Consider the following 27,209-nt stretch of genomic DNA (forward strand, 5'->3'; position numbering starts at 1 on the left):
GTCATGAATGCGAGGCGTTACTACTGAGCTACGGTGGCATACCTCCATGGACGTTCAAACAGAAAGCTATTTATACTTTCAGATTGTCGCTACTTAAAGTCGACCCTCGCCTTACAATCGAACACCCGAAATGACCATTTTTTTTCTTCTTCCAGAACGCAATGTAAAATCACCCCTCGCGTTACAATAAATGCAGTATGACGCGAGGGGCAATGTTATCACGCTTGGACTTCACGCGAAACTTCACAGCGACGCCGTTGTCGCCAGCAAGAATGTGATATGTCCATATTATTCTATCAAAACAAAGCAGGTCGAAAGGTAAAAGCAAGAGGCCGACCAAAAAACACTCGTCTTGCTTTTACCTTTCGACCATGATTACTCCCGACCAGACAACCTTTTTTACAAACAATAAAGCAGGTCGGCATTCCATATTCACCAAGCCATTACACCAGCGTTCCAAAAGTTGCTGCTCTGCAACAGCAGTGACCTGGGCACAGAGTTAATCAACATGCCTTATGTACAACAGGCCACGAAATCCGAAACAAGTCGTAAGGTATACACATCAACTTTATTCGAGAGAAGCCTACAAACCTGACGCATCTAGATAAATGATTGCAAAATTCTCTTCACAGCACAAGACACAAAAAAAAAAACTTGCGGAGCAGCATACAGGGAAAAACACAACTACAGTAGATTCTCAGTAAATGGAAATCTGTTAAACGGAACTACTGCTAAAACGGAACTATTACCTCTGCAATGCTTGGTTTCAGGCTTGTATTATGCACCCATGTTCACCTCTCAGTAAATGAAACTCCTGTTCAATGAAACACATTTTGCCAGTCTCTTCAGGTTCTGTTTACTGAGAGTCTACTGTATGTATAGGTTTTCGCTTGCTTAAGCATCCCACGCGGGCACCATTGACACTGCACACCACCCACTTAGCACATGTGTACTTGTACATTCACGCATATCTTCTGCACACAGGCAATTTGTGGGATAAGGATCTTTGCCACCACAGACTGTTTGCGAGCGTGCGTGTAGCCGATCTCTCGTGCAAGCTGGACTCTCCATGAGTTCCCTTCTTTATAATAATACCTGCTTAGGTGTCCTTGATGTGTGCAAGGAATTGTAGCCTTCAAGGTGGTGCATCTAGAAGTGGCCAAGTCAAAAGCAAAGACATAGATCTCGATGAAGGCATCACCTTGAAACCTTTGTATGGCAATCAAAAATGAATTCGGCGTTGATTATTTCCAAATTGGCTACTGGACATATCTTTTCTAGCAGCAATGTTTCTACTGGTTTACATGAGTAAAAAGTCCACAAGAATAAAAATAGGTAGTTTCTTTTCCGTAATAATTTCCTATGCTACCTGTGGAGCCAGCTTGCCACATTCTGTGCCTGTAAAAGCTGTCTCGCCTTCCCCTCTACTCCTGAACAGGCACTCCAATATTTAACAACCCTAGTGTATACAATGTTGGAATGAATCTTGTGTTAAATAACAAAAAGAAAGAACTTCCAAATTTCGATAACAACACCAAATTTATGTTGTGCACCTCACCCTTAATGCACCATTTGTCTGGCTTGACCAATATCTCCTCTCACCCTTCGGCCGAATGGTAAACCTGCGTAGGTAGTCAAAATGCAAGTCCACTATGTATCTACCATTCAGCTCTTCTTCTTTACACTTGGTACTTCAAACCATGCACATTCAAGGAAGTTTGGCCACACCACATGGTACACCACTTATGGTGGTAGTAGATGTGAGCAAGCTAGACCCTACGCTTTGCAATGCAATCACCAGTAGCGGCTAGCCCTCTTCGGCACACGAACAGTCTTGGCACCAACAGAATTTTGGAACCAGCATGTGCAAAACTGAGCACTGTTTTGAGTAAACATTCCTAAAGATCCCAATGAGCATTCCTGTGCATGCCATGAAGAATCCAGCTTTGCCAAACAACAGTAGCATTCACCAACGTTTTCCGCACGGTTACTGCTCTATGCACTCAAACAATCGTCAGCCACTTTTGTGAGCATCCCACGTATCAAAAGCGATGCGCCAGAACCCACTGTCACAACAATGTTGTCAAAGGCACCGCTCTTCTTTACACCTCCTCACCAACTTTGAGCTTGCAAGGAATTGTAATACACTGAATATGCTGAGATATTGCACGAGACTTGGCATCTGAAAAGCGCGAGCAGGGTTTTTCGTTTCAAAAACCACAACCTCCACTGTATAATAAACGCAATGTAGCATAAACTATATGGGCGCTTTCATGAAACTACTACTGTTATGAAGACGAAAAAATTCGGTGCCTCACATCTCAATGCAACAAGTCAACTGGAAATGAGCAAACTGCATGGGAAATGCTGCATGTTAAGTATAACCGAATGAAGTGAATAGACTGATTTCAGCATGGTTTAATTCCTATTCTTCAACCACAACAATTCTTCATAACAAGCTAGCTGGTAAATTTCCGGCCTACTGCTCTAGCATTTTTAAGATGTCCAGACAAAAGGTGAACCCACAAAAACAAGGCCCGAACGTGTTTTCACCTGTTAAGTGAAGCTCTTTTGTGTTCGTCCTCGTTTAAATTGCTTTCTCAAACTAAATCAATAAGATAGTTCTTAGAGTTGTCTTTTGCTTTGACATTTAGGCAATATTTTCAAGTGTTATGTCAACTGCATTCTTCCCATAAGCTTAGCCCTACATATGACCCAGTACTAATAAAGACTGCAGTATTGTGCAAACTAGAATCGTAACAACAATGCCAAGCATTGAAATCTGGTACACCGGTACTCCTACATTATTGCAGTGCTTAATGAACATGAAGCAATGAGAGAGCCCCTTGCGACAGCACCTGCACCTATCAATTTATACACACTGTGAAGCACAAAAAAGCATCCCATTATCATGAAGAATTAAGAACACACAAACAGGACAATATGATTATAAATACATGCATGCTCAGAGCTTTGCACAGAAACCCTTTGCATGCTAGTAGTACTACCAAGAAGACATGTCTGAAGATCTCTTGCAAGGAGTTGCACAAAAATTCACACCCTTAAAGGCAAACGAAAATCCATCAACAGATCTTGCACATCATCACGTTTTGGATAGAACATAAGAAACAATACAGCATTAATTCTTTAGCAAGCCAGAACACTCAGCAACAATAGCAAGTCGCAGACACTTATAGGTCCAGAGCACATGTCAGAACACATCACACTTTCCACTGTGCTCATGGCATCTACTTACACGCATCTCCAATCATTTGCATGGAGAATTTTCGATAAACACAGACTCGCTAGTTTACAGGGAGAAAAAGTAGTTTCATTAAAGAAAAAAGTCACTCGGAGACGAAGACAGACCGATACTGTGTAAAACATTCCCACTGGTCAGAAAACAAATGCATCTGGATAATGATGAAGAAAACGACAACTTCACATTCTATTCACATATCATTATGCTCATGCAAAGTGCCGAGAAATAGCTGATTTTTTATGCTTAAGAGGTACAGAGATACAAGAGTGCGTGAGAACAGTTGCGTGAGGTGAACAGGTGAACAGCGAAATCAGCGGTGTGCTCGGAGAACCGTACCCTCCACAAGAAAAGCAAATGCACAATGCTTTGGTTTTTACCAATGAGGCAGAGATGCAGTTACTCAAGGGAAAATGGAAGAACACGTCGCAATGAGGCAGCACAGATCTTACGAATGCACTAACCTATCAAGTCAGCAAAAACCACCGAGTTGAAAAGCACACCATTAACGGCACAGAATGCACATTCAAAGACAGCAGGATCAGCACCTCTACAAATAGAGAGACACCCATCATCTGGCTAAGCAGCACAAAAATTCTCCCTTTATACATGCACGAAGGCCTACAGGTGCCCACAAGCAAATATGTTATTATCGCTTCTGACAGATGCCACCACAGAAAAATACGACACGAATGTACAACAGCACAATGACACTGTTAAGTAGTTTACACACCATACTGAGTCAAACACTCGCACTTGTGGCCACAAACAGATTGGGCATTTTGTTGGACGTCCGGGGTTAATGAGAAAACCTAGACAGGAAGGCGCACAGGAAGCCATAACAAGTGTAGATGGAAACTGCCAAACACAGTCCAAACACTTCACAAGAGTGACCCTGGCACTTGCTGTCGTGCGACGAATGAGTGGGCGGCGGCTTCAATGTGCTTTAGCATCATGCAGAGATGGCCCTTTGAGGTACATTTCATTTAGCAGTGCCTTGTTTGAATTGCCTGTTTAGTCCGGATAAAGTTGGCACTGCGTGTTATCAACAGTGGCGCAGAGCCAGAAAATGAACCGTCAACGAGAGGAATGAAACAGAATTTTTTTTTTTTTCAAACATCCTTGCCAAACATCCTTACAAACAACTCGCTGGGCTCAAAGCTCTAACAGAATTCACAAAAGCACGCAAGACCCAAAAGAACCAAACAAGTCACAAGCTGAACCGCAGAATGTACCAACTTGCTCAACTATGCTATCTATGCTCTACAAGAAAAATATCCACAAAAAAAATGGTAAAGGAAAGCTAATTTATTTTAGGAAAAACAAATGATGCATGAAAAGAACATCTAGCAGCCACTAAAAAATTTTGCTTGATTTTTGCAGCCTCCAAGGCCCTCTCCTGTGCACCTTCTTTATACACTTAATAATATTTCCAATCCTTTCATATTTTTTTCCTTTCTATTCTACCGTTTATGTGGAAGAGGTTCCTTGGGTACTAACACCAAACCAGACAACAGACATGTACTACATACGTAACATGCACAGCAAGCAGTGCATCATGGGTGAGCATTACAAAAATCTAAAGTGCAAAATGTATGTGTTTTCATTTTTTTTTAATCCGTAGTCAATCTTGGTCAAGAGTGAAGATTGTCTCCATGGAGGGCATTTAGGTATGAGAGAAGCAATTAGCCCAATGCTTTCTGCAAGAGCAATCGTGGGACGGCTCCAGACGCGTTCGAGTATCCCTCAGGTTCTTTCAGTCCCAGCCACATCCACAATTTTTGTAACGTGCTCATTACTAAGCATTCAAGAGATTAAACTGGCCCCATTTTGGTCATTATAGGAAGCTGCCACTTGACTAAATTTTCCGTTATTCCAGCAAAAATTTTTTAGTGCAATGCAATAAGGATAGTTAGTATGCATCCACTTGAGATCCTTTTAGTGACACAAAGAAAGCAAAGCATGGGTACAAAAGCCTTTAGCCATGTTTCTTAATAAAATGAATGAACAAATGAAAACGAGAAAAAACATTGCTCTCACTTAGTTGCCCTCACCCATGCTTGTCTCACAAACATAAAAGTGATAGTGATACATCAACTCAGCACAAAAACATTTCTTTGTGGTATGTGACATGCCACAAAAATTTAATTAGTATGTTAAGTTATGATAAGTCAGATTCATCTGGTGTTCCTGTCTGCTGTTCTCTTTTTGTCTTCCGATGACAAAGAACTGAGATACCAAGTGCTTCTATTTTGTTTATTTTTTTTTCTTTAGCAATGACAGTCACAACAGGTGGACGAGTCAGAGATAATGGCCAATAAGGTGAAAACCCACAAATGAGATCTTTGATAATACATCTCTTCAGATGGTAATGCCATGTGCTGACGACGTGATCTTAAGACACATTTTCCCACTAGTGTTCTTCAATAAGAAACAATCTCTGGTGCTTTAGATGATCGAGCAGTACGATGCTAGTCTATAGCAACTACACTCTCCCAACAGCGAGGATTAGGCTAAACAAAAAAAAGCATTCCACACATTTTTTGGCCAAAATAACACCCCTTATGAGTTGATGTGGTCATGTTTCAGTCATGACCACATTACTCCTATGAGTAATGTGGTCATGTTTCACCGAATATTGCCAACAATACACTTAAAAGCCTCCAAGGTCTAAGTTGGAGGCTAAGTACAAATAGAGAACAGCTGGCATGACACAAAAACCATACTTAGAGGCAAGCCTTAAGCTGCAAAAACATTGTGACATAAAACAGTGACTCGAAGCATTACTGCCTGCACCTGTCATGAATGCGCAGATGCACGAACGTGAGACGCGGCCTGAAATACTAAGTCCCTCTTTCTGAACCCCAATGTGAGCAAGCAAACAAGCACAAGGTGTGAATGGCACAGACAACAATTTACTACCCCGTTGCCGCCTGCTTTGGCAAGGGGAGGAGGCAAGGAGACATGAGAAATCACAGCCAACAAAGACGCGGGAAGAGCTTTCCTCCCCCTACAAGGCATCGGATGGTAAGGAAGAATGGAAATAGGGGCGACGTCACCTACACGACAGTTGGGGATGAGACCGTGTGCAACACTGCCATAAGTGGAAGGAAAATACCTAGGCAACGTTCGTGTAGCGTCCAGCTGCCTTAGGAGAGTGTGGTCAGCAGGTAGATGCACGTAAAGGGAAGACCGCTTCTCAGTCTTTCGTGTAAAACCTGAACAGTGCAAAAATACTGTTTAGGTGTCCCAACTATCTGCGACACACTGAACGGCCTCCACAATACAACAGGACTGTTTACACTATTGAAAAGTTGTAATACAAACACGTACAGCACAGATGAAGAGGTGGACACAAATACAAGCTGGAAGTGACCGTTTGTGACAAGACCACTCTATTCCAATTACAATATTTCAATTATAAATCGACCTTTCGAGCACGAATCAAAAGCAAGTAGTACAAGCGGTCACTGCAGGTTCGCAAGTCCCAAAAACTTCATTGTGTGCCAACGCCTTTACCACTTTCCTCTCACCACTCACAAGCTCCCAACGTGCAAATGTGATGTGCAGTGACTTCATTAAATCAAAAATGAAATACAGGTTTCCTTCTCTAAATTAACAAATTGTGTCTGAAGGGGGAAAAACAGAGTCGGGTGAGCACAGTTTGAAAAACACTGGTTCTAGACTAACAGAAAAGAAGAAAAAAGAAACGAGGCTACACAAGACTAATCAGACGCATCTTAACCTCTCTCACCTGCTGAATCCATTTCATCTGCAGTATAAAAGAAGTACTAGAAAAACCTCTGTGCTGCACTAAAACCTTCGGGAAAAAGAACCAAGAAAACTTACCTATATTACCCATTTCAGCATTCTTTTCAATAAGAAGTCTAGGCTTCTGATTCCCTCCCCCTTCCCCAGCTTCTTTCTAACTGTACGACGAAAACTCAGCTCTTTTCTAGTGTTCAAATTGCTTCTCATGATCCCAGCCTTTTCTGGTTTTAAGGTCTTCAAAAGACCCAGCCTTCAATGCTTCAACGTTAAGAAACTTGGGACTAACAGTGAGATAAGACAGATAACATTCCATGCAAAATGAAGCAACCGCTAGGTGCTTTGCAGACACAACTGAAACCAGTGTTTCGTTCGACCCAACATGCATTCGGTGCCAGTAAGTTATCTAAAACGGTACGTAGATACAGAGTGTTACAGATGCAAGATGCAAAAGCGTAGAAATCCTGCACAAGAACAATGCACGGACCTCAAATTACGGCCCAGCAAGCAACGAAGCATGAGGGAATCTAGTAACATACTTAAAGACATATGCTCGAGTGCACAAATGCTTCAGCAATGACCACATTTACAACACCGTCCAACTCTAACTCAAAAACACTCAATGGAGAGGTTGTGTCTCGGGTAGCCAAATTTAGACACATAATGCCAATTTAATTATCGTTGGAAACTTCTTACTCACAAATGCCCTGACTATTTTTAAAAACACGATCAACTCTTTCAGCATGCTTACTACTACTTTAGCGTGCTTGCAATAAGAACATCCTCTGCAAGTATGCAAGATCTGTGTTACAAGTCTGCTGCAACTATGTAACCTAGTTGCGTTTTACTTGTTTGTGTCTTCAATCCTCCAATCATTGCTTCCAGTCACTACAACAGGTTCGTCAAGTGCTTTCACAAAGAAATGCCATTCCACGGCATGCAAGTTCCTCAACCTTCTCAGGCAATACCACATAACTTTGAGAAGCAATTAAACTGAACCATGACTATAGGTGTATACCAAATGCAAGCACTAGAGTGCAATGAAATGGAACAGCAGCGTAAAGACAAATTACACGGCCCGCCGGGGTAGTGTAGTGGTTATGGCCTATTAACCTGAAGGTTGCGGGATCGAATTCCGACTGCGGCGGCTGCATTTTTGATGGAAGCGAAAATGCTGTAGACCTGTGTGCTTAGATTTTGGTGTACATCAAAGAACCCCACATGGTCAAAATTTCTGGAGCCCTTCACTACGGCGTCTATCATAATCATATGGTGGTTTTGGGACGTTAAACCCCATATATCAATCAATTATTAATCAAATCATCCAATAACACATTGCATGTGCTCGAGAATTGAAGCCACGTGATTGTAGCAAAAATGAGAACACCTGTTCGGCTAAGTACCTATTATCGCATCCAGATCGCTAGCAGTATTAGCATGACCTTACAGTCTTTACTGATAGCATCGATTGTTACGTTATTAGCAAGTGATACTGCGAGCACCACACTAAAACACGGTTGTCAACACAGGCAAGGTACGACTAGACCAAAGGTGCGTTTCAATACGCAAGATATCAACGTTGTCACAAAAGCTACAACCAGAGCTGAATACCCGAACAACCACACGATCACACTACAAAAAAAAAAAACCTGCTTCACTTTACATTAATAGAGAACATTTTGAGGACTGTTTTCATCAATTTCATGGCAATAGGATGAATATCGATCAAACACGAAAGTTAAGATTTAATTTTAAGAAATTTTGTTGCATTGCTGTGCCACTGCGACATCACATATTTCAAACTATTTTTTCATATTTCGATTACTGTGGCACAGAAAAAAGAAGGCTCCAAACTAGCGCAGTCTTGTATCCTTAAAAAAATGGCATACTCCATCTTTAGGAATAAAAGAGCAAATGAGGCTCAAGCACATGCTGTTAAGAGCTACAACAGCATGGTGTGCATATATTACACAACTACAGCCTCTTTTCATTTTGTTTTTTTGCACTTTCTTTAGGTTACCTAGCCTCTCCTCAGTGTAAGAGTTTTTTTTTTTTTTTTTGCTGTTGTATAAGGGATGTTTATTAATTCATTTCAAATGACATTTACCCGCAGTGTGCTACTAAATGCTCGAGGGAAAACGCTGACAACAGACAATCTTTTTTTTTTGCTTGCATTTCCTGACCACAGTAATCGCAGAGATGTTTCACGCACCATGTTTGTGAGCAATATACAGGGTAGTAAAGCACCTGGATATGTTTGCTGTGCATTGCGGTAGCACGCGATTCAACACGGTGTGCTGAACCTTCGGCTCCGTGTAACAAAATTCTTTTTTATTTTTTTTTTTTTTATGAATCGAGAAAGTACTGAGCTGACAGCCCTACACACTACTGATGGTGACACATGCATTGAAAGTGCATTCTGAAGTGGAAGCAGAAAAAGGAAGAGGAGGATATTGACTCAAAACTTTGGTTCAAACGATTCTGCTTTCAAGGTTTCGGGAAGTAGCAGAGAGTCAAAGTTATAATACTGTCACATACGCAACATCTTCAGCAAATGTGCATGTCACACTGACGCCACGCATCGGTTAGTTCTTTGGTGTGGGAACAAAAGGCCGGGTTCGTAATCCCTTTTCAGGAAAATTATCAATGTGACCAAAATGTTTTTCCTCGTACGTGCGAAGACCCACAGAGCCCACTGGTAACCAATTTTTACTTAGTAAACAATTTGGTAGGAGTAGATTCTTGTATGCAACCACCACAATCCTCTAATCCCTTCAACATAACGCAAGACGGCTTGTGATAATTTGCTCTGAAACAACTTTCGGGAAAATGTGACAACAAATTCTAGGATCTTGGTTGGCTTGTTGTATCCCCCATGAAAGTAAAAGCCACAGAATTTAAGCGAGGCTTTCAGTCCACTAATTCCTTTAGCTTCATAAGAATTCATCTACAGACAGGTAAAAAAAGGTCATTTACGAAGCACTAGTAATCAAAACAGGTTCACATGTGATGTTCAGTATGCTTGGTGATGCTGCCATCAATGTGAAGATAGATTCGCAATTATGGCTTCTTCAACTTCTGACATGTGGACACGTAGCACTATACATGACAGTTGTACAAAAGGGGGTACAATGCTGAAATTAAATTTCCAATGCTCTCCAAGCCAGTGTCCTCCAGCAACACGAAGACATTCAAGTGACAGAAACACCGCTTGTCTCCTACATTTATGCTCCAGTGGCAACATGTTATTACGAGAAGGAGGAACACTGTGCACGCGATTCACTGAAGGTGTGGCAACATATCAGTGACTAAGTGGTCGTATAACTCGACCCATGCGACTTAACGTTATAAAAGTGAATTGTGCAGATGCCACAGGCCCTGGTGAGTGAAGAAGAGCAAAAGGTCTGCCCCATTTCACACTGACTAGCTCAAATTTGAATTCATGCTGGCAGCACCTTCAAATGTGGATGCTGCAACCAAAAAGAAACCTCCCACATGCGAGAGGGAGAGAAAGATGAAGTAAGACAATGCCTTTCCCAGCAAGGGCTATCAACTCGGACTGAAAGGCCCCTCCTGCCGCCCACTTAGCGGCTCCTGGGATTGAACTGCCAGGCCTCCGTCGTCAAGGGCAACCGAGTCAGCCAGCTCTTCGGAGTAGTAGTGTGGCGTGTTCAGGTATGCCTTGAGACGTGCTGGCAGCGGAAGTGCATCAACGAAGTCCCGCCGTATGGTCTTCAATATGGAGAAGCTGAGAGGAGAGTGGCAGCATGAATCAGTCAGCGATCCAAGACTGGCCTCCGGAAAACAATCTCGCGGGCAGTATCTCTAGGTCTGATAAGCCTGCCAGGCAGGCTTATCAGACCCACATTAATTTCAATTTTCTACTGTAGATAATACTTGAACCAAATGCAGCAAAATATGTTCTTCTTCTACCTAAGAACATACAATCAAGTACACAGTCTGATTCCTGGCTCTTTAAAAACAGTGCTAATCAAGCAGATATATATCAGTCCGGAAACATTTGAACTAACTTCCTCCACAAGGCATACTTCCTCCACAAGGCAGAGTTTGTTAATCTGCTTCAAGTATGATTCCCATTACTAAAAAAAAATCAGAGTCTATCTTTTCCTACTTCAGTTTTTGAAAAAATACACGGAATCACTTTTATATCTCCCCTATTGTGTCTACATCACTAGCTGATGGGGAAAATCAGCCCACTCGCACCACTCGCTTCCTTTTTTCTTCAATGGCATGCTTCTCGCAGCATTACCATAGCGCCTATGAACCAAATGCAATCACATACATGGCAACTTGGAGACACTGACAACCAGTGAAGAATTAACACAACCATTCTGCCCCGTGAAAATGAAGGGCCAGCAAAGCTGGACTCTGGCATCCAAGATGTTGTTTTCCGTTGGCACCCTAGGCGTGCCTCAAAGCTGTACCTATGTCACCTCGTGTGACATGTTGCATAGGCTCTCTCATTTTTGCAAGGTCTTCATCGATGTTGGCCGCTCTTAACTACTGTTGGCACTACTATTACTGCTCCCTTCGTCGGTCCTCGTAGGGGCAGATTGCTTCGCCTTAGCGTAAAATTCATAAAACCTTGCAAGTTCACTACGTGGACTGTCCTTTCCAACACGTGACCAATAAATTGTTACACAGAACTCAAGAAGCAGATGTGGTAATTGAAACTGGTGCAGAAGATCTCAAGCCTTATCCAATAAATGCAAGCTGAAATAGACAGTCTCTTTCGTTGTCTTTTATAGCAAGCACACATGCCGCCACCACCACCTATCGTCCAATGCTCGTGTCATTCCTATTGCAATCTCTAACAAAATAACATTAGATACCATTTCACTCAGTGAATGTGGGTGACCAGCCGAAATGATGGGTGCAGGCTCTCCTTTGGCAATGAAGAAATGGATAAGTGTAGAGTTTTCATGTAAAAGTGGCCTTTTCTAGAACACTGTTCTCAGGTGGCATTGGCAGTGTCTATGCTTTCTAATGTTTGTCAGCATCTTGATTGGCCTTCTAAAAAGCCCCCAAGCCACAATCAATCATTTTTTTTAACATTCCAAGTAAACACAGACGTTGAGTTCAGAATGTCACCCCTATCAACAATGCCAAATACAGCAGCACTATGAGACGAGAGCCCCCACCTCACAAATTTCAAGAACCAATACCTTCGGCTCTCTAGGCTTCACAGTAATCCTAAGCGTTCGCCACGACGCCTACATAGTCCCCTGCTCATGATATCTACAACAGATCGTGTTTGCCTGCTCACACTTACACGCACTCACAGTTCCTCCTCTTTGCAATGTGAGGAGGACCAATGATTTTGGAGAAGAAAGAAGCTGATCAATGAATCAACGTGAAGAAAAGAGCAAAACGAGCGAAAGCCTCTTTTGGATAATGAAACGTGTGTAACTATGACTAGTATGGAACTGTCTGAAAATATTCGCACGGCTACGTGCTCATTGTATGCTAGTGCACATCTGCAACACCACTGAATTTTAACCAGGGGCCCTTTAAAGAGCGCATGGCAAAATGCACATCTGGAATGAAGTTATCATAAAGCCAGATGTGCATGATTCTCCACACCAGCTTTGCATGTTGTCCTGCAGAAGGCGTTTATTGTACCACTACTAGTAATAAACAGTAAAAGCTTGTTGACTGGGCTTTCACAGATCAGGAAGAAATGTCCAAATTTACCATTGTTGAATTATCAAAACTATCAAAAAAAAAATATTGACATCTATTGCATCAACACACTTTCAGTTTCTTGATGAATGCGTAAGTCCTTTACATTTCGCACAAGAGAAGCGCAAAAGCCAGAGTCTTCGTACTCTTGTAATGTCAAGTGTTGGCAAGCAACACTTGACAACACTTGACTAATGTCAAGCTTTTAGCGCGGGCTCCTCGGCTATCACGTTTTGTTTTGATGGCAAAATGAACCAATTTCAATTCAATTCTTGCAACTTCGTCCTCAATGAGACCTCGCCCTCAGCACCCCAGTTTAAATAGCCCAAATCCTGCTCTGCACAATTCTGTTATTACATACCACCACCACCACGCGACGATGGTTCTTTCACAGCTAAAATGGCCCGCAACTGTTCGTTCATTCATCGTGATGTGGAAAGCGAGTTTTAAGCCATATTGTGTACTGTGGCTGAAAGCTTTGCATCTTCAACAGCTTCTGTGATGTATTTTAACATTGCACGCACAATACATGGAGTAAAAATAAAGCCGCTGAGTCCTTGACCCACAAGTAGACAAATGCTCAATAAATTATTCAGAGCGATGCAGACATCACCGCCTTGTTTCAGTTGTCTTTCACGTCTCGCATATTAGGAGGGTCGTGCTTGGCGCACTCCAAGGATCGTCTGAATTAACCGAGTTGCGGCTAAATGTGACTGGATTACCGAGACTTTGATGCCATTAAGCACTGCGTATGCTGGCCAGGACCAGGCCACACGTTTGAACAATGTGATTTTCATAATTAATGAGGCTCCAATTAACAAGCTTCTGCCTCACCATCGTACCACAACAGGTAGTAGCTCTGACAGGCATGCTGCCTCAGCAGCTCTCTTCTTTATCTAAGTGGCTGGAAAATCTCACGACGTTCCTAATGCATAAAAAAAGCCAGTCAGACACAAATTTATCTGCCACACGATAGCAGAATGCCTTTCTTCTTCCCAGGAAGTAATACAGCTTCACGGGAAGCCGTACTTTCAATGCATTAGCATATAAGCCACGTGATATAAAAATCCATCTGCAAGTTCAAAATGGCACCCAGAAAGTCAGCCATGGGTGGAATCGGTTCAATCACAGTTTACTTCGGCTGCACAACATTACTCACAGTCTACAAAGATACGTTCCTCAAGAGCCTGATTTAGATGAACATTGCCGAGATTATGGCATCGGTACTAGAAACGCCAGAGGAGAGCTACTAGTAGAATTCGCAGAACGCAATAATTTATGGATTTTGAATACCTTCTACCGAAAACGAGAAAACCGCAAGTGGACATGAAGGAGCCCTAATGGCGAAAATAAGAACGAAAGAGACTTTATAATGACTGCACACCCAGGAATAGTGCAGGATGTGGAAGTGGTTGGCAAGGTACGATGCAGTGACCATAGAATGGTACGGTCTCGAATTCGCCTAGACTTGAAGAAGGAACGACAGAAACTGATACGCAAGAAGCCAATCAATGAGCTAGCACTGAGAGGGAAAGTACAGGAATTCAGAATGTCGCTGCAGAACAGGTACTCGGCTCTTAGTAAGGAAACCAACCTTAGCGTAGATACAATGAATGATAATCTGACGAGTATTATTACGGAGTGTGCAGTAGAAGTTGGAGGCAAGGTAGTTAGACAGGACACTGGCAAGCTTTCCCAGGAAATGAAGAACCTAATTAAGAAGCGTCAAATCATGAAAGTGTCAAGTCCAACAGACAAAATAGAACTGGCAGAGCTTTCGAAGTTGGTTAATAGACGTAAGGTATGCGATGTAAGAAGGTATAACATGGAGAGAATTGAACACGCTCTGAAAAACGGAGGAAGCATCAAAGTAGTGAAGAGGAAACTTGGGATAGGCAAAAGTCGGATGTATGCACTAAGGGACAAAGAAGGCAAAATAACTACCAATATGGATAGGATAGTTAAAATAGCGGAGGAGTTTTACAGAGATCTGTACAGTAGCCGAGACAACCATGATCTTAATACTATAAGAACTAGCAGTAATCCAGATGACACCCCACCACTAATGATAGAAGTCAGAAAAGCTTTGGAGAGCATGCAAAGAGGCAAAGCTGCTGGTGAAGATCAGGTAACATCAGATCTGCTGAAAGATGGAGGCCAGATTGGGTTAGAAAAACTAGCCACCCTGTTTACGAGGTGTCTCCTGACGGGAAGAGTACCAGAGTCTTGGAAGAACGCTAACATCATCTTAATACATAAGAAGGGCGATGACAAGGACTTGAAGAATTACAGGCCGATCTGCTTGCTCTCTGTAGTATACAAGCTATTTACAAAGGCAATTGCTAACAGAGTGAAGAAAACATTAGAATTCCATCAACCAAAGGAACAAGCAGGATTTCGAACAGGCCACTCAACAATTGACCACATTCATACTATCAATCAGGTAATAGAGAAATGCTCTGAGTATAAACAACCACTATACATAGCCTTCATAAATTACGAGAAGGCGTTTGATTCAGTAGAAATATCAGCCGTCATGCAGACACTGCGGAATCGGGGCGTAGATGAAGTATATATAAACATTTTGGAAGAAATCTACAGGGGATCAACTGCTACCATAGTGCTTCATAAAGAAAGCAACAGAATACCAATCAAGAAGGGTGTAAGGCGGGGGGACACAATCTCCCCAATGCTATTTACCGCGTGCTTACAGGAGGTTTTCAGAAGCCTAGAATGGGAACAGTTAGGGATAAGAGTTAATGGAGAATACCTTAGTAACCTGCGCTTCGCCGATGACATTGAATTGCTGAGTAACTCAGGGGACGAATTGCAACTCATTGATTGATTTGATTGATTGATTGATATGTGGGGTTTAACGTCCCAAAACCAACATATGATTATGAGAGACACCGTAGTGGAGGGCTCCAGAAATTTCGACCACCTGCGGTTCTTTAACGTGCACCCAAATCTGAGCACACGGGCCTACGACATTTCCGCCTCCATCGGAAATGCAGCCGCCGCAGTCGGAATTGGAACCCGCAACCTGCGGGTCAGCAGCCGAGTACCTTAGCCACTAGACCACCACAACGGGGCGAATTGCAACTCATGATTACGGAGTTAGACAGGGAGAGCAGAAAGGTGGGTCTTAAAATTAATCTGCAGAAAACGAAAGTAATGTACAACAACCTCAGAAAGGAGCAGCGCTTCGAGATAGGTAATAGTGCACTTGAAGTTGTAAAAGACTATGTCTACTTAGGGCAGGTAATAACCGCAGAGCCGAACCACAAGATTGAAGTAACTAGAAGAATAAGAATGGGGTGGAGCACATTCGGCAAGCACTCTCAAATTATGGCAGGTAGATTGCCACTATCCCTCAATACGGATGTATATAACAGCTGCATCTTGCCGGTACTTAGCTACGAAGCAGAAACCTGGAGACTTACAAAGAGGGTTCAGTTTAAATTGAGGACGACGCAGCGAGCAATGGAAAGAAAAATAATAGATGTAACCTTAAGAGACAAGAAGAGAGCAGAGTGGATTAGGGAACAAACGGGGGTTAAGGATATCATAGCTGAAATCAAGAAGAAGAAATGGACATGGGCCGGGCATGTAGCGCGTAGACAGGATAACCGCTGGTCAATAAGGGTAACTAACTGGATTCCCAGAGAAGGGAAGCGGGTTAGGGGGAGACAGAAGGTTAGGTGGGCAGATGAGATTAAAAAGTTTGCGGGTATAAATTGGCAGCAGCAAGCACAGGACCGGGTTAACTGGCGGAACATGGGAGAGGCCTTTGTCCAGTAGTGAACATAGTCAGGCTGATGATGATGCCGAGAAGATTAGAACTCGCGAAAAGTACAGCGGCAACAAGCCAGCGTGCCCCAATATATCTTGTTTTTGCACAGCTGAGCTAATACGCCGCCGCTTCCAGCATGTCCATTTATGCAGCTTCTGGTAGTGTATCTCCTAAACGATGTTTTTTTTTGCTTAAAAAGTGAAAACTATTTATTTTGCAAGTTTCACATTTATACTTGAAATTCGGTGCAAAACTAAAAGCTAAGGAAACGGACAAAACAAAGTGAATTCCAGAATAGGCAAAGGCGGTGGCGGCGTGGACGTGGGGCAAAATAAATGTGAACATTTTTGACGTGAGCGAATACGGTGTTACAGCTGCTTTGGCATTTTCCCTCACTCTTCCCTTTTCAAACGTGAATGCAGCTTTATTGTAAGCATGCAGCAATACACTGGAAACAGGTGTATAGCCATTCTGCTGTAACAAAAATTAAATGCAACGCTAAATCTTACCGGCAGAGGTGCTGCAATGACTGGACTTGCTTGAAACGAGACACCGGATGCAGCAGCTGTACACGCATGGGACCGAGCACGGGGCGCCGGTGAAGGAAGAACAGGTAGCGCCCACTCCGCGAGTGCTCCACTGCATTCTCAATGAAGTCCACTATAGTGTTGCTGTGGAATTTCTGCAGGCAGCCAAAGCTGAAGTTGCCTACAGTTCAAGAGGGAAGGAAGGAGTAGGCACATCAGACTCTCACTCAAGCAACTACCAGATCGCTATATGTTTGTCAACATACCAATGCAGGGGTCAGGTGGGCGGGTTGCCAGAACAGACACTAAGGCATACCAAGGGTTCCGTGAGAAAAAATTCAGCCATGTTTTTTTTTGGCATTTATTAATATATTTCATTCATTCCACATTTTCTGACAATTGTTTCCTTTTTATTTCCCAGTTATGCCAAATTCTGATTTTTTTTTTGTTTTCGAATGGTTGCACATTAGCAGAGACATACACCATTCAAAAGCACATACAGAATGCTGAATGTAACATTATTCAAATTAAATATCCGAGGTGACGGTAGATCAACACGAGTGTGATAATACAGGGTGTTTTACAGCTTGCCACAGAGGAAACAGATACTTTCCATGTTTGTCTCGGAGATGGAATATCACTCCTTTCTATTACAAACTTTAAGCACAGAAAACACCCATCCAAGGTTTTTCCAGTTTCCATGATGAAAAAATATACATATTTTGGTGGCAGACAGAACGACCGAAAGCATTTTTTGAGGACCTTGTACTTCTTTTTTCAGTTTCAACCAAAGACTGCAACACTAGCCCTGATGCGAACACTAGCCAATTGCTCAGAGAAGAAACAAAGGCAGAAGGTAGTGCTTATTTGTTATGGACAGCCAATTGGGAGAAATGTGTAGGTGTGAGTCGATTAAGTGCCCAAGTGCAAAAAACAAAAAAAACAAGGAGGGTGGGGAATTCAAGTGTTCTAAGCAGTGACAATACAAGCAGCCTACCATGAAAATAAGATATGCTGTTAAAATATGAGAAAAACACATTAAGAAGTAACAAGCGCAAAGGACAACAAAATTAATGAGAATAGTAGAAGAAAACCAGTTTTGTATATACAAATTGAATTTGGATTGCAAGCATGAATATACATCATTCTGAGTGCTGATAGCGAAACAAATTCAACTAATTAACAATTAAACATAACAATAAAAAAAGATAAATTAGTAGAACATGGTCACAGCAGAACAGATACAACATTCTCTTTACTGCACTTCCTCCTGCTCTCCTATGTCACACACCTCCTCCTGGGTCATAGAATAGACTTCTGTGATTAGTGCTTGCGGTGGCAGTGTGTTATTTCCTTGCCGCGATGCAGCCAATTGGTCAAGCAACACCGTCTGCCATGGCTTCTCTGCCTACACTACTTGTGGTGTGTCCTCCCACTCCTCCAGGAATTAAAGCTATGTGGCCTCTTCTATCAATAATTACAAGGCCATCAAAGCATGGGTCGTCATTCTCTACACTGCCCAAATGAACAGCATGACAACACCTCAAATACTTGTCAGCTCCACAGCTATTGTCAATACTACCGCAAGCTTGGTCAGAGAGCCAAGCGAGACTTAAACTGAGAAGGACGCAAGTTTTTTGTGTTCCCGTTCTTCCGACTGTAATAGCTTCACTCTCTTTCTCACGCAGCCCTTCTAAGAGCTACAGATGGCGTCACTGAGATGCCACCGAAAGAAAACACAGTAGCAGGAAGCCATCCCGTCAATTTCGGCAAAGCCATCGGTGCCCACGCAGCAGCAGGAACCACGGAAGCCTCCGAGCTCTAAAAAGAAACCCCCACCTCAGGAGAAAGGAAGCAATGACCCTGCCACCCTCTCCCAAGCTGCGAGCAAAGGAATGGTTCAACCCAGCTCTTCCTCATCCCCTGTCACGGCCATGGCTTCCTGCAAGGGACTCCCCCCTTACAGCAACAGCATCTCCTGTCTCTCAACTCCATCGGCCGCCGAGCAAACGGCGTCGTCCCCAAGTGCACATGTGCATTCCAGCACTTTTCCGAGCCCTCTTTCGAGCCACCAAAATCTCCAAGCCAGTGGAGATTTAACCCAGAACGAGTAGGAGACCACAATCATCTCTCGACCTGTCGGGAAGAGAGCTAATTTCCTGGCTGTGTCTAGGGACGTGGTCGCCACGTTCCTCCCGAGATTTCCCCCTGCCCAGCGTGTTCGGGTGAATTTCATACGCAACCTGGTTGCAGCTGACATGCACCCTACCGCCAATTTAACCGCCTTGCTACAGGTTGAGACGATCTGCAAGACAAAAGTCCGGTCCAAGAAAATGTATCTTAACACCTGTGTCCAGTTGCATGATCTACGGGCTGTACCCGTTCATCCCTTTCAAGGACTTAACTGACAACATTGCTTTACCAGTGCCACTCATGTCCGGTGTTTCCAGAGGTAATTGCCTCACCGTCTCCTTTGAGGAAATTACCATCCCCCCTGACATCCTGCTGTTATATAAGCAAGGCGCCTTGTCCGTTCCCGCCAGCTCCGGCGCCTACAGTGTTCCCGTAACAACTACTACGGGCACGCAACTGCCACTTGCTCATGAGACGAACGGTGCCTGCGCTGTGGCGTTATGCCTGCGCCAGGACCATATGCACCTGAGCAACCACGCTGCATCAACTGCAATGAAAAGCATTCCGCAACCGAGCTGTGCTACCCTTCCTGGCAGCTGCAGTGCAAGAACGCGGTCATCATGCCCTCATCTGACAGCACCACCCTCTTCCTCGACCACACTGGCCTCTGCCGTCGTCTCCACGAGCTCAACAATGACATCGCCCGCTTTCTCTACTCCGCCGGCCCCTACCGGCGTCTCGAAAGACATAATGATAGCCATACCTGTTGCGGCAGTTTGTGCGGCGCTTTCATTCCTCCCAGCCGAATCTCCGGAGCGACGTTTTTGTGCTGCAGCCCTGCTTGCTCGCAATGCCATGGCACTTTCGGATTAGCTCTCTGAAGCGGCGCTCCCGTGAAGTCAACCGGATTGCACATCACTGTTACCCCGACTTTCATCTCTGCACATCACTGTTCCCCCGACGTGCTCATCACTGTTCTCCAGACTTTCATGGCGAGGGTTCGTGCGTCCACACCGGAGACTGATTGAATGCGTTTTTTTTTTTTTTGTAGTGGCAAAGCTCCTTACACCGTGAGCCATATATCTCGTGTCGTCGTAGTAGCTAGTTGAATTGCATTGCGTATCAATAAAAACGTCACAGCATATCCACAGAGTAAATGATGATGAGTGGGGCGAAGCGTTTGTCAGTCCCTCTGTGCATGCGTCCATCAGTTTCTGTATTCGTCCGTCTGTTCGTCCGTGTGTCTGTACGTTGCCCCACTCGTCATCATTCACCTCGTGGATATGCTGTGATTTTTTAGGGGCGAAACTCCTCTTAGGCTAACCTTGTCACTAGTCATGCGTAACCGAGACAAGAAGATATGAGAAAGAAGACATTTTCGTCTCATTTCCTAGATGACGTTACTCTGCCGCTACTCTCCGATTGGCTGCTGTGCACTTTGCCTGCGGGCACAGGGAATGAGTGCCTTTTTCAGTCTCTGGATCGTCGCCGTACGTGTCGGATCATTGGTGGGGCATGGACAAAGAAGAGCGGCGGGCGCGTTGAAGACTCTTGCGTTTGGCTTCCTCAGCTCGCGTCTCGTCGGTGTTACCTGCACGCCGTCTGCATTCTCTAATGTGATCATACGCATGCACAGACAGATGGACGAACCCACGCACGGATGGACAGGCAGAAGCACTGGCGGACAGACGAACGCACGAATGGACGCACGGACCAACACATGAACGGATGCACGGATGGACGTACGGACGCTGCGCCCCGCTCATCATCATTCACCTCGTGAATATGCTGTGATTTTTTTTATATACCCTTCTCTACACTTATCCTTTTCTCCTATATCTTTTACTCACATTAGCCAATCCCTGTGTCGACCTGTTGAGATGTCCTCTTTAGGAGCAACAGCTCCAGGCAGCCCTTTTTCTCTTCTTTACATGATTACTGTCTCTCTTGTATCTTCAACTTTTGCCTCATGACAATAGTCGGATACAACACTAGAATTCTACAGAATTTCCTTTTCAAAACCTGCCCCAGTCATCACGCACACCAGACTGACGTCATGAGCCGAGCAGCCTTTGGAGAACATTGTCAAATGCATGAGTGGGACTGTATCTGCAATCACGCAGGCGATCGGCTAGTGCGCTCTGATCATCTGGACAGAGCCTCTCCGAAATTCTTAAAAGAACACCGACACAAAAAATTTGCAGCTGGTTCTTTTTGTTGTTGTTGCTGCAATAGGCAGCTTATGACCCACTTATCTATCATAGATTGCAACCGGGTTTGCATGAGTGCGCAATGATTACTTATTCAGACATGTTTAGAGCACTCAGTCTCAGTTTCAATTTCGAAGAGCACCGAGCTGGGCAGGAGCAGCTCCGATACCAAGGTAAAAACACAGCTGGCCATGTGACCATACAAAACTATGACATGGCGGCGTGCACAACAGCATGCACGGAGGGAAAAATCACAGCCAGTGCAAGTGCAGCGTGGGTGCCGTCAAACAGCCCACACTCATGACGTAAGTTTGTTTACACTCACTGCGCTGATATTGGGTTACGAAGTGCTTTGCATCTCACTCAGTTGCGCAGCATGCACTTTAAAATTGACTTTAAATATGTTCTAAACTATGTTTTCCCATAAAATTTCAGTGTTGTTATGTGTATCTCTAGATAAACCTGTCTCGCTCATTATCTCAACTTCGAAATTTTGTGTCAGTGCTATTTAAGTTGTTTAATCCCACTATAGTTTTGAGTGCACACCATTTCAGGGGCTAATCACAAAAGCCACTATTCAGCTACGGTACAGTAGCAGACGATGCAGCATGGCAAATATGAAGCACTAACTGTATTTTCCCAACGTCTCAAGAACCTCTGTGGCTGAAGCCACTGTCTTCTGCTAAACAATGCTATTTAAATTCACTTTCGAGAACTTGCGTATCATTTTTTTTAATTCAGCGGGGATCATACTCTAAAGTTGTTTTTTCTAAGTGCTTCCCCCGAACTTGAAGAAATCCTACACAAGAGATCGTTAACCTCTACAGCTTGTGAAATTCTCAAACACACAATTCACACTCACATTGTTACATTTCTTGATAAACACAAAGTACTAACAAAAGCGCAGCAAGGATTTAGAAGTGTGTATTCTACCACTACACAGCTGGTTGAAACCACCAACGATTTTGCTACCGCACTAAATGAAGGTGAACAGCTAAATGCCATTTTTACGGACTTCCAAAAGGCCTTCGATAAACTTAGAAGTGTGGCAGCTTGGGCTAGTCGGTATGGCATGACGATAGTTATAGCACGAGAACAAAACGACGACACAGAGACACAGTGTCTTTCGTGTCCTTCTTGTCGCTGTGTCGTCGTTTTGTTCTCGCGCTATAACTATCGTCATGCCTTCGATAAAGTTTCGCATAAAAAATTACTTCATAAATTTCAATATATCTTGAAAAATCAGAAACTTATAGTATGGATACAAGCGTATCTTGAAAACAGGCAACAATTTGCTTCACTTAATGACAGCTGTTCCAGCAAACTTCCTGTGGATTCCGGCGTACCTCAGGGCTCGGTCCTCTGACCTCTTTTATTTCTATTATATATAAATGATATAACGAATGGCCTTTCTGTAAGTTAAAAGCTTTATGCTGATGATTGTGTGTTTTACACGAACGTATCAACTGCTGGGGATCAGATAAGGCTCAATAATTAATTTAACAAGGTCGTCTCTTGGTGCCAAGAATGGCGAATGTCAATTAATTACAACAAAACTGTTTATATGAAAATAACACTAAAGAAAAATCTTTTATGTTATCAGTACGGCACAAATAGCTTCAATCTTACAGAAGTTGCAGAATACAAGTACCTAGGATTATGGATAACTAATGATCTAAACTGGAACAAACACACCTACATAACTACAGGTAAATGTCTACGTAAACTTTTTTTTCTAAAGCGATCCTTAAAATATTCTACCCCATCTGTGCGCATGTTGGCATATAAAACACTGATTCGTCCAATGTTGGAATATGCTGAAATAATATGGGATCCATTCGCTAAACGTAATATTGATTAATTAGAAAAATTGTGAAACAAAGGCTTACGTTTTATTTATAACTCCTATGATAGAACAACCGTATCTGAATTATTGGTAAAAACGGGTCTGCAACCCGTTGTGGACAGAAACCACACTTTCCGGCTTAAGTTTTTTTGTCAATTAATAAATGATCATTTAAATGTTGACACTGCAGGCATCCTTCGTTATTCTTCCGGTTACGCAACTCGCAAGCGACATAGTAAAATGATAACTACTTTACCTTCACGGATTAAACGCTACAAGTCGGTGCAAAATATACATTAAAGGTATCGTAATAGTTATTGGTGTCCTCTACCGTCCTCCTAACTCCGATGATATTGTCCCTGCTATTAATGATTACCTTGTCAGTAACAAGTTGTACGATTGTAGGTTACTTTTGGCTGGAGATTTCAATCTCCCGCACGTTAACTGGAACTTACTTATCCCAACAGGGCGTGACAGGACACTTTGCGCTTCCCTGATTGATCTGGCGGTTTCTTTTGGGTTAACTCAAGTTGTAGATACCGAAACACGCAAGGACGCAATATTGGACCTTGTATTTGTAAACCAGCAACTCTTATCGCACGGTGTAAAATGCGAAGTCATCGATGGGTTATCTGACCATAAAGCTGTCGAAGTTGCCTTGAACTTAGTGTGTCCACCTCAAAGACCTGAGATAAAAACTGTTTTGAACTTTTCTAACGCTGATGATACTTCCGTATTGGACACTTTAGCTTCATCTTATGATGAATTTGTATATTGCAGTGAATTTTGCAATGTAGATACGCTGCTCCTTAAGTTTTGTGACATTGCGCGTGAATGCCAATCAAAGTACGTGCCTCAAAAGTATATTAAACGGAACCCAAGACACCCATGGTATAATAGAGAAATCATTCAACTCACTCGTCGCGTAAAGCGTTTACGTAAGAATCGTCATTCCAGGTGTAACGACAATGTTTCTTCATTTAATACATTGAAAAGTAAATTAGGCACTAAAATGAAAGAGGCTAAAAACTACTACTTCAGCAATACTTTGGCTAGATTTATGAAAAAAAATCCATCCAGGTTCTGGAGATCGATTAGTCCTGTATCGTCTATACCTTCATCATTTATTGTTAATGACCAATCCTGCTCAAATCCCGAAGCTATAGCAAATGCCTTTAATAATTATTTCAAATCTGTTTTTTCCACTGATAACGGCATCAAGCCTTCGTTTTCTGCATGCAGCAATCTGTCTGCTCTTCCTGATCTTGAAGTAAGCTCCTCTGGAGTACATAACCTTATATTAAATCTTGATGTAACGAAAAGCTCTGGCCCAGACGGTATTCACAATGTCTTTCTAAAAAGATATTCAGAGTGGTGTGCTAATTATCTTACTGTAATATTTAAAAAATCATTAATCTCTGCAACAGTTCCCCAGCTGTGGAAATTAGCAAACGTCGTGCCTGTATTTAAGTCTGGAAACAAGCAATTAATACCAAATTACAGGCCAATATCTTTACTTTCTACCAGCTCTAAACTTTTGGAGCATATCATTCATAAATATATTGTAGAATACCTAAATGCACACAATATACTTTCCCGATCACAGCACGGTTTTCGTGCTTGCTATTCTACTGTTACACAGTTGCTTGAATTTACGCACGACGTCGCTTCTTCTCTTAACGACCGAGGACAGATTGACGCCATATTTATTGATTATTCAAAGGCCTTTGACTTGGTTTGCCATGCTAAACTTTTAGTTAAACTTCGCACATTTTTTGGTGACAATAAGCTAGTTGACTGGATAGCAGATTACTTGCGGTCACGCACACAATTTGTTACGTTTAACCATGTGAAATCGTCTGAAGTACAAATCACTTCAGGGGTGCCCCAAGGTTCGGTGCTTGGGCCGCTCTTGTTTATTATCTACATAAATGACGTAGCAGAAATTATCGGTGACACACAAATTAAACTAAGAATGTATGCAGATGACTGCGTTATCTATAACACCATCTCTAGTGTTGAAGATCAGGAAGCCCTGAACAGTGTTTTTTCATTGTTTTGTAATTGGAGTGAAAACTGGCAAATGTCAATTAATTTCAAAAAAACTGTAGCCATGACCTTTTCAAATAAGAAACAGCCTCTTAGTTTTGCATACACTAATAATGGTGTCAGTCTAGCTCGTGTCACGGAGTTTAAATACCTAGGTGTAACTCTGACAACAAACTTAAAATGGCGCACGCACGTCGAAACAATCTGCAACAAGGCTCTTCGAAAACTTTGGTATCTCCGACGCACTTTAAACAACTCGACAAAAGAATGCAAATTGACAGCGTACAAGACCTTGGTCAGGCCCATACTTGAATATGCGTCGGTTGTTTGGTCGCCTCACCATAAACATGACATAGCTATGTTAGAATCTGTTCAGAAGAAAGCAATAAGGTTTATTTTTCGTCGCTATGACCAGCGGTTCTCGCCTACTTCGCATGCGCATGTTTTATCACTGCAGTCTCTAGAACATCGGCGCACTTGCGATCGTATCATCCTCCTGCATAAGACTGTTCACACAGGCTTGGGTGTTCTAGCGCCCATTTCTTTTGTTGCAGCTTCTGCGCGCCGTACCCGACGATTTGATCCCTTAAACATTACGCCCTTTAGAGCTAGTCTCGACTGCTTTAAGTTTTCCTTTTTTCCGTGGACCGTGGATCTATGGAATGAGCTTGATGGGTCTCTGCGCAGACTCGATGCTCTGCAATTCGAAAAAGAGTTGCGTAGTCATGTATTCTGATAATTTGTTTTACTGTTTGAACATTTGTATTCCACTCCTGCAATGTCTCAAAAACTGAGACAGCAGTATTTGTAAATAAAAAAAAAAAAAAAAAAAGTATTCGTTCTTCCCTAGAACTAGTGAAGACTGGAATAGCCTGACAAATAATGTCATTTCACACAAGAAACTGTCATTGTTTGAAAACAGCATCGCCTAAACCATCACTACAAATTGCATTGTATTATTTGTTTTATTGTAATTATTGTGTTAGTCTGTAACCCGTATTCTCCATCTTACGTTATTACGTGTTATGTTACTCGAAAAATTTGTTGAAGTAAGCGTTTTTCAACCTTCGCCTTGTATATTCACATCGTACGACTTATTGTGTTTTCATTATTTCTTTGTACGTACCGATCCTCGAACATTTCTCCCACCCTGCCATGATCTTCAAACTGAAGGATCGCAGTATTTATAAACAAATAAATAAATAAATAATTGAAGAATTGCAGCACATACTCACCTTGGTCATGTTCGATGCGCACGTGTCGTACAAAGCCGTTGAGTTTGAAAGTCAAACTGAAGATGTAGTGCTCATCAGAGCTGTCACGCACAACAAATGAACCATCTGGTTCGTGTGCGAGCAGCCGTTCAGCTGTCTCTCCACTGATGGGGCCCCAGTACCAGCCACACTGAACATGAGATACAAAAGATCAAGTTTTCAACAATTCTCATATTTCAAGTCGTAATCAACTAAAATGTTTCAATAATTTCTGACACAGCAGACTCGGTTTATAGAACTAACATGACTGGTGCGACTAAACACATGCTAGGCATTCAAGTAGCATTATGAAAACATGAATGGCAATAGATTTTCTAAATGTGTCCTGACCAATGCTGTCACCAGCACTTTTTGAAACAAGATCAAAATTTTTGAACAAGATCAAAGTAAGGTACTACCTTGTAACAAGGCAAATATATTTCAATGCTGGAGACTAACTTTAGCCTAATTAGGAGATAACAGCAGGAACACAGTGAATAGGATCATGAAGGGCATGCAAGAAAGCGAAATGTTGTTGACACAAACATTGCAATTTCTTCATAAATTTGAGTGCTCTATTGATTTGAATGCACTATTTTGCACGTTAACAACACTATATTTTATATTAATTGGTGCCAAAAATGTTTGTCAAGCTAAAATATTTGTTT

The 27,209-nt window shown here is 42.6% G+C and overlaps 1 protein-coding gene across 2 annotated transcripts in view; it reads right to left on the reverse strand.

Moving 5' to 3' along the window:
- Nucleotides 1-549: 549 nt before the first annotated feature.
- The window catches only part of LOC119171897 (Suppressor of Cytokine Signaling at 16D), a 29,945-nt gene continuing 3,285 nt past the window's right edge, over nt 550-27,209 (reverse strand). For both annotated transcript variants that reach the window (XM_037422772.2, XM_037422773.2), the window contains exons 3-5: nt 26,524-26,692; nt 17,033-17,231; nt 550-10,775 (exon numbers count right to left, since the gene is read on the reverse strand). In XM_037422772.2, the coding sequence (XP_037278669.2) occupies nt 10,577-10,775; nt 17,033-17,231; nt 26,524-26,692 (567 nt within the window). In that variant the 3' untranslated portion in view covers nt 550-10,576. The remainder of the gene's footprint in view (nt 10,776-17,032; nt 17,232-26,523; nt 26,693-27,209) is intronic.

Source organism: Rhipicephalus microplus, chromosome 4, assembly GCF_043290135.1.
Source record: "Rhipicephalus microplus isolate Deutch F79 chromosome 4, USDA_Rmic, whole genome shotgun sequence".
Lineage (NCBI taxonomy): Eukaryota > Metazoa > Arthropoda > Arachnida > Ixodida > Ixodidae > Rhipicephalus > Rhipicephalus microplus.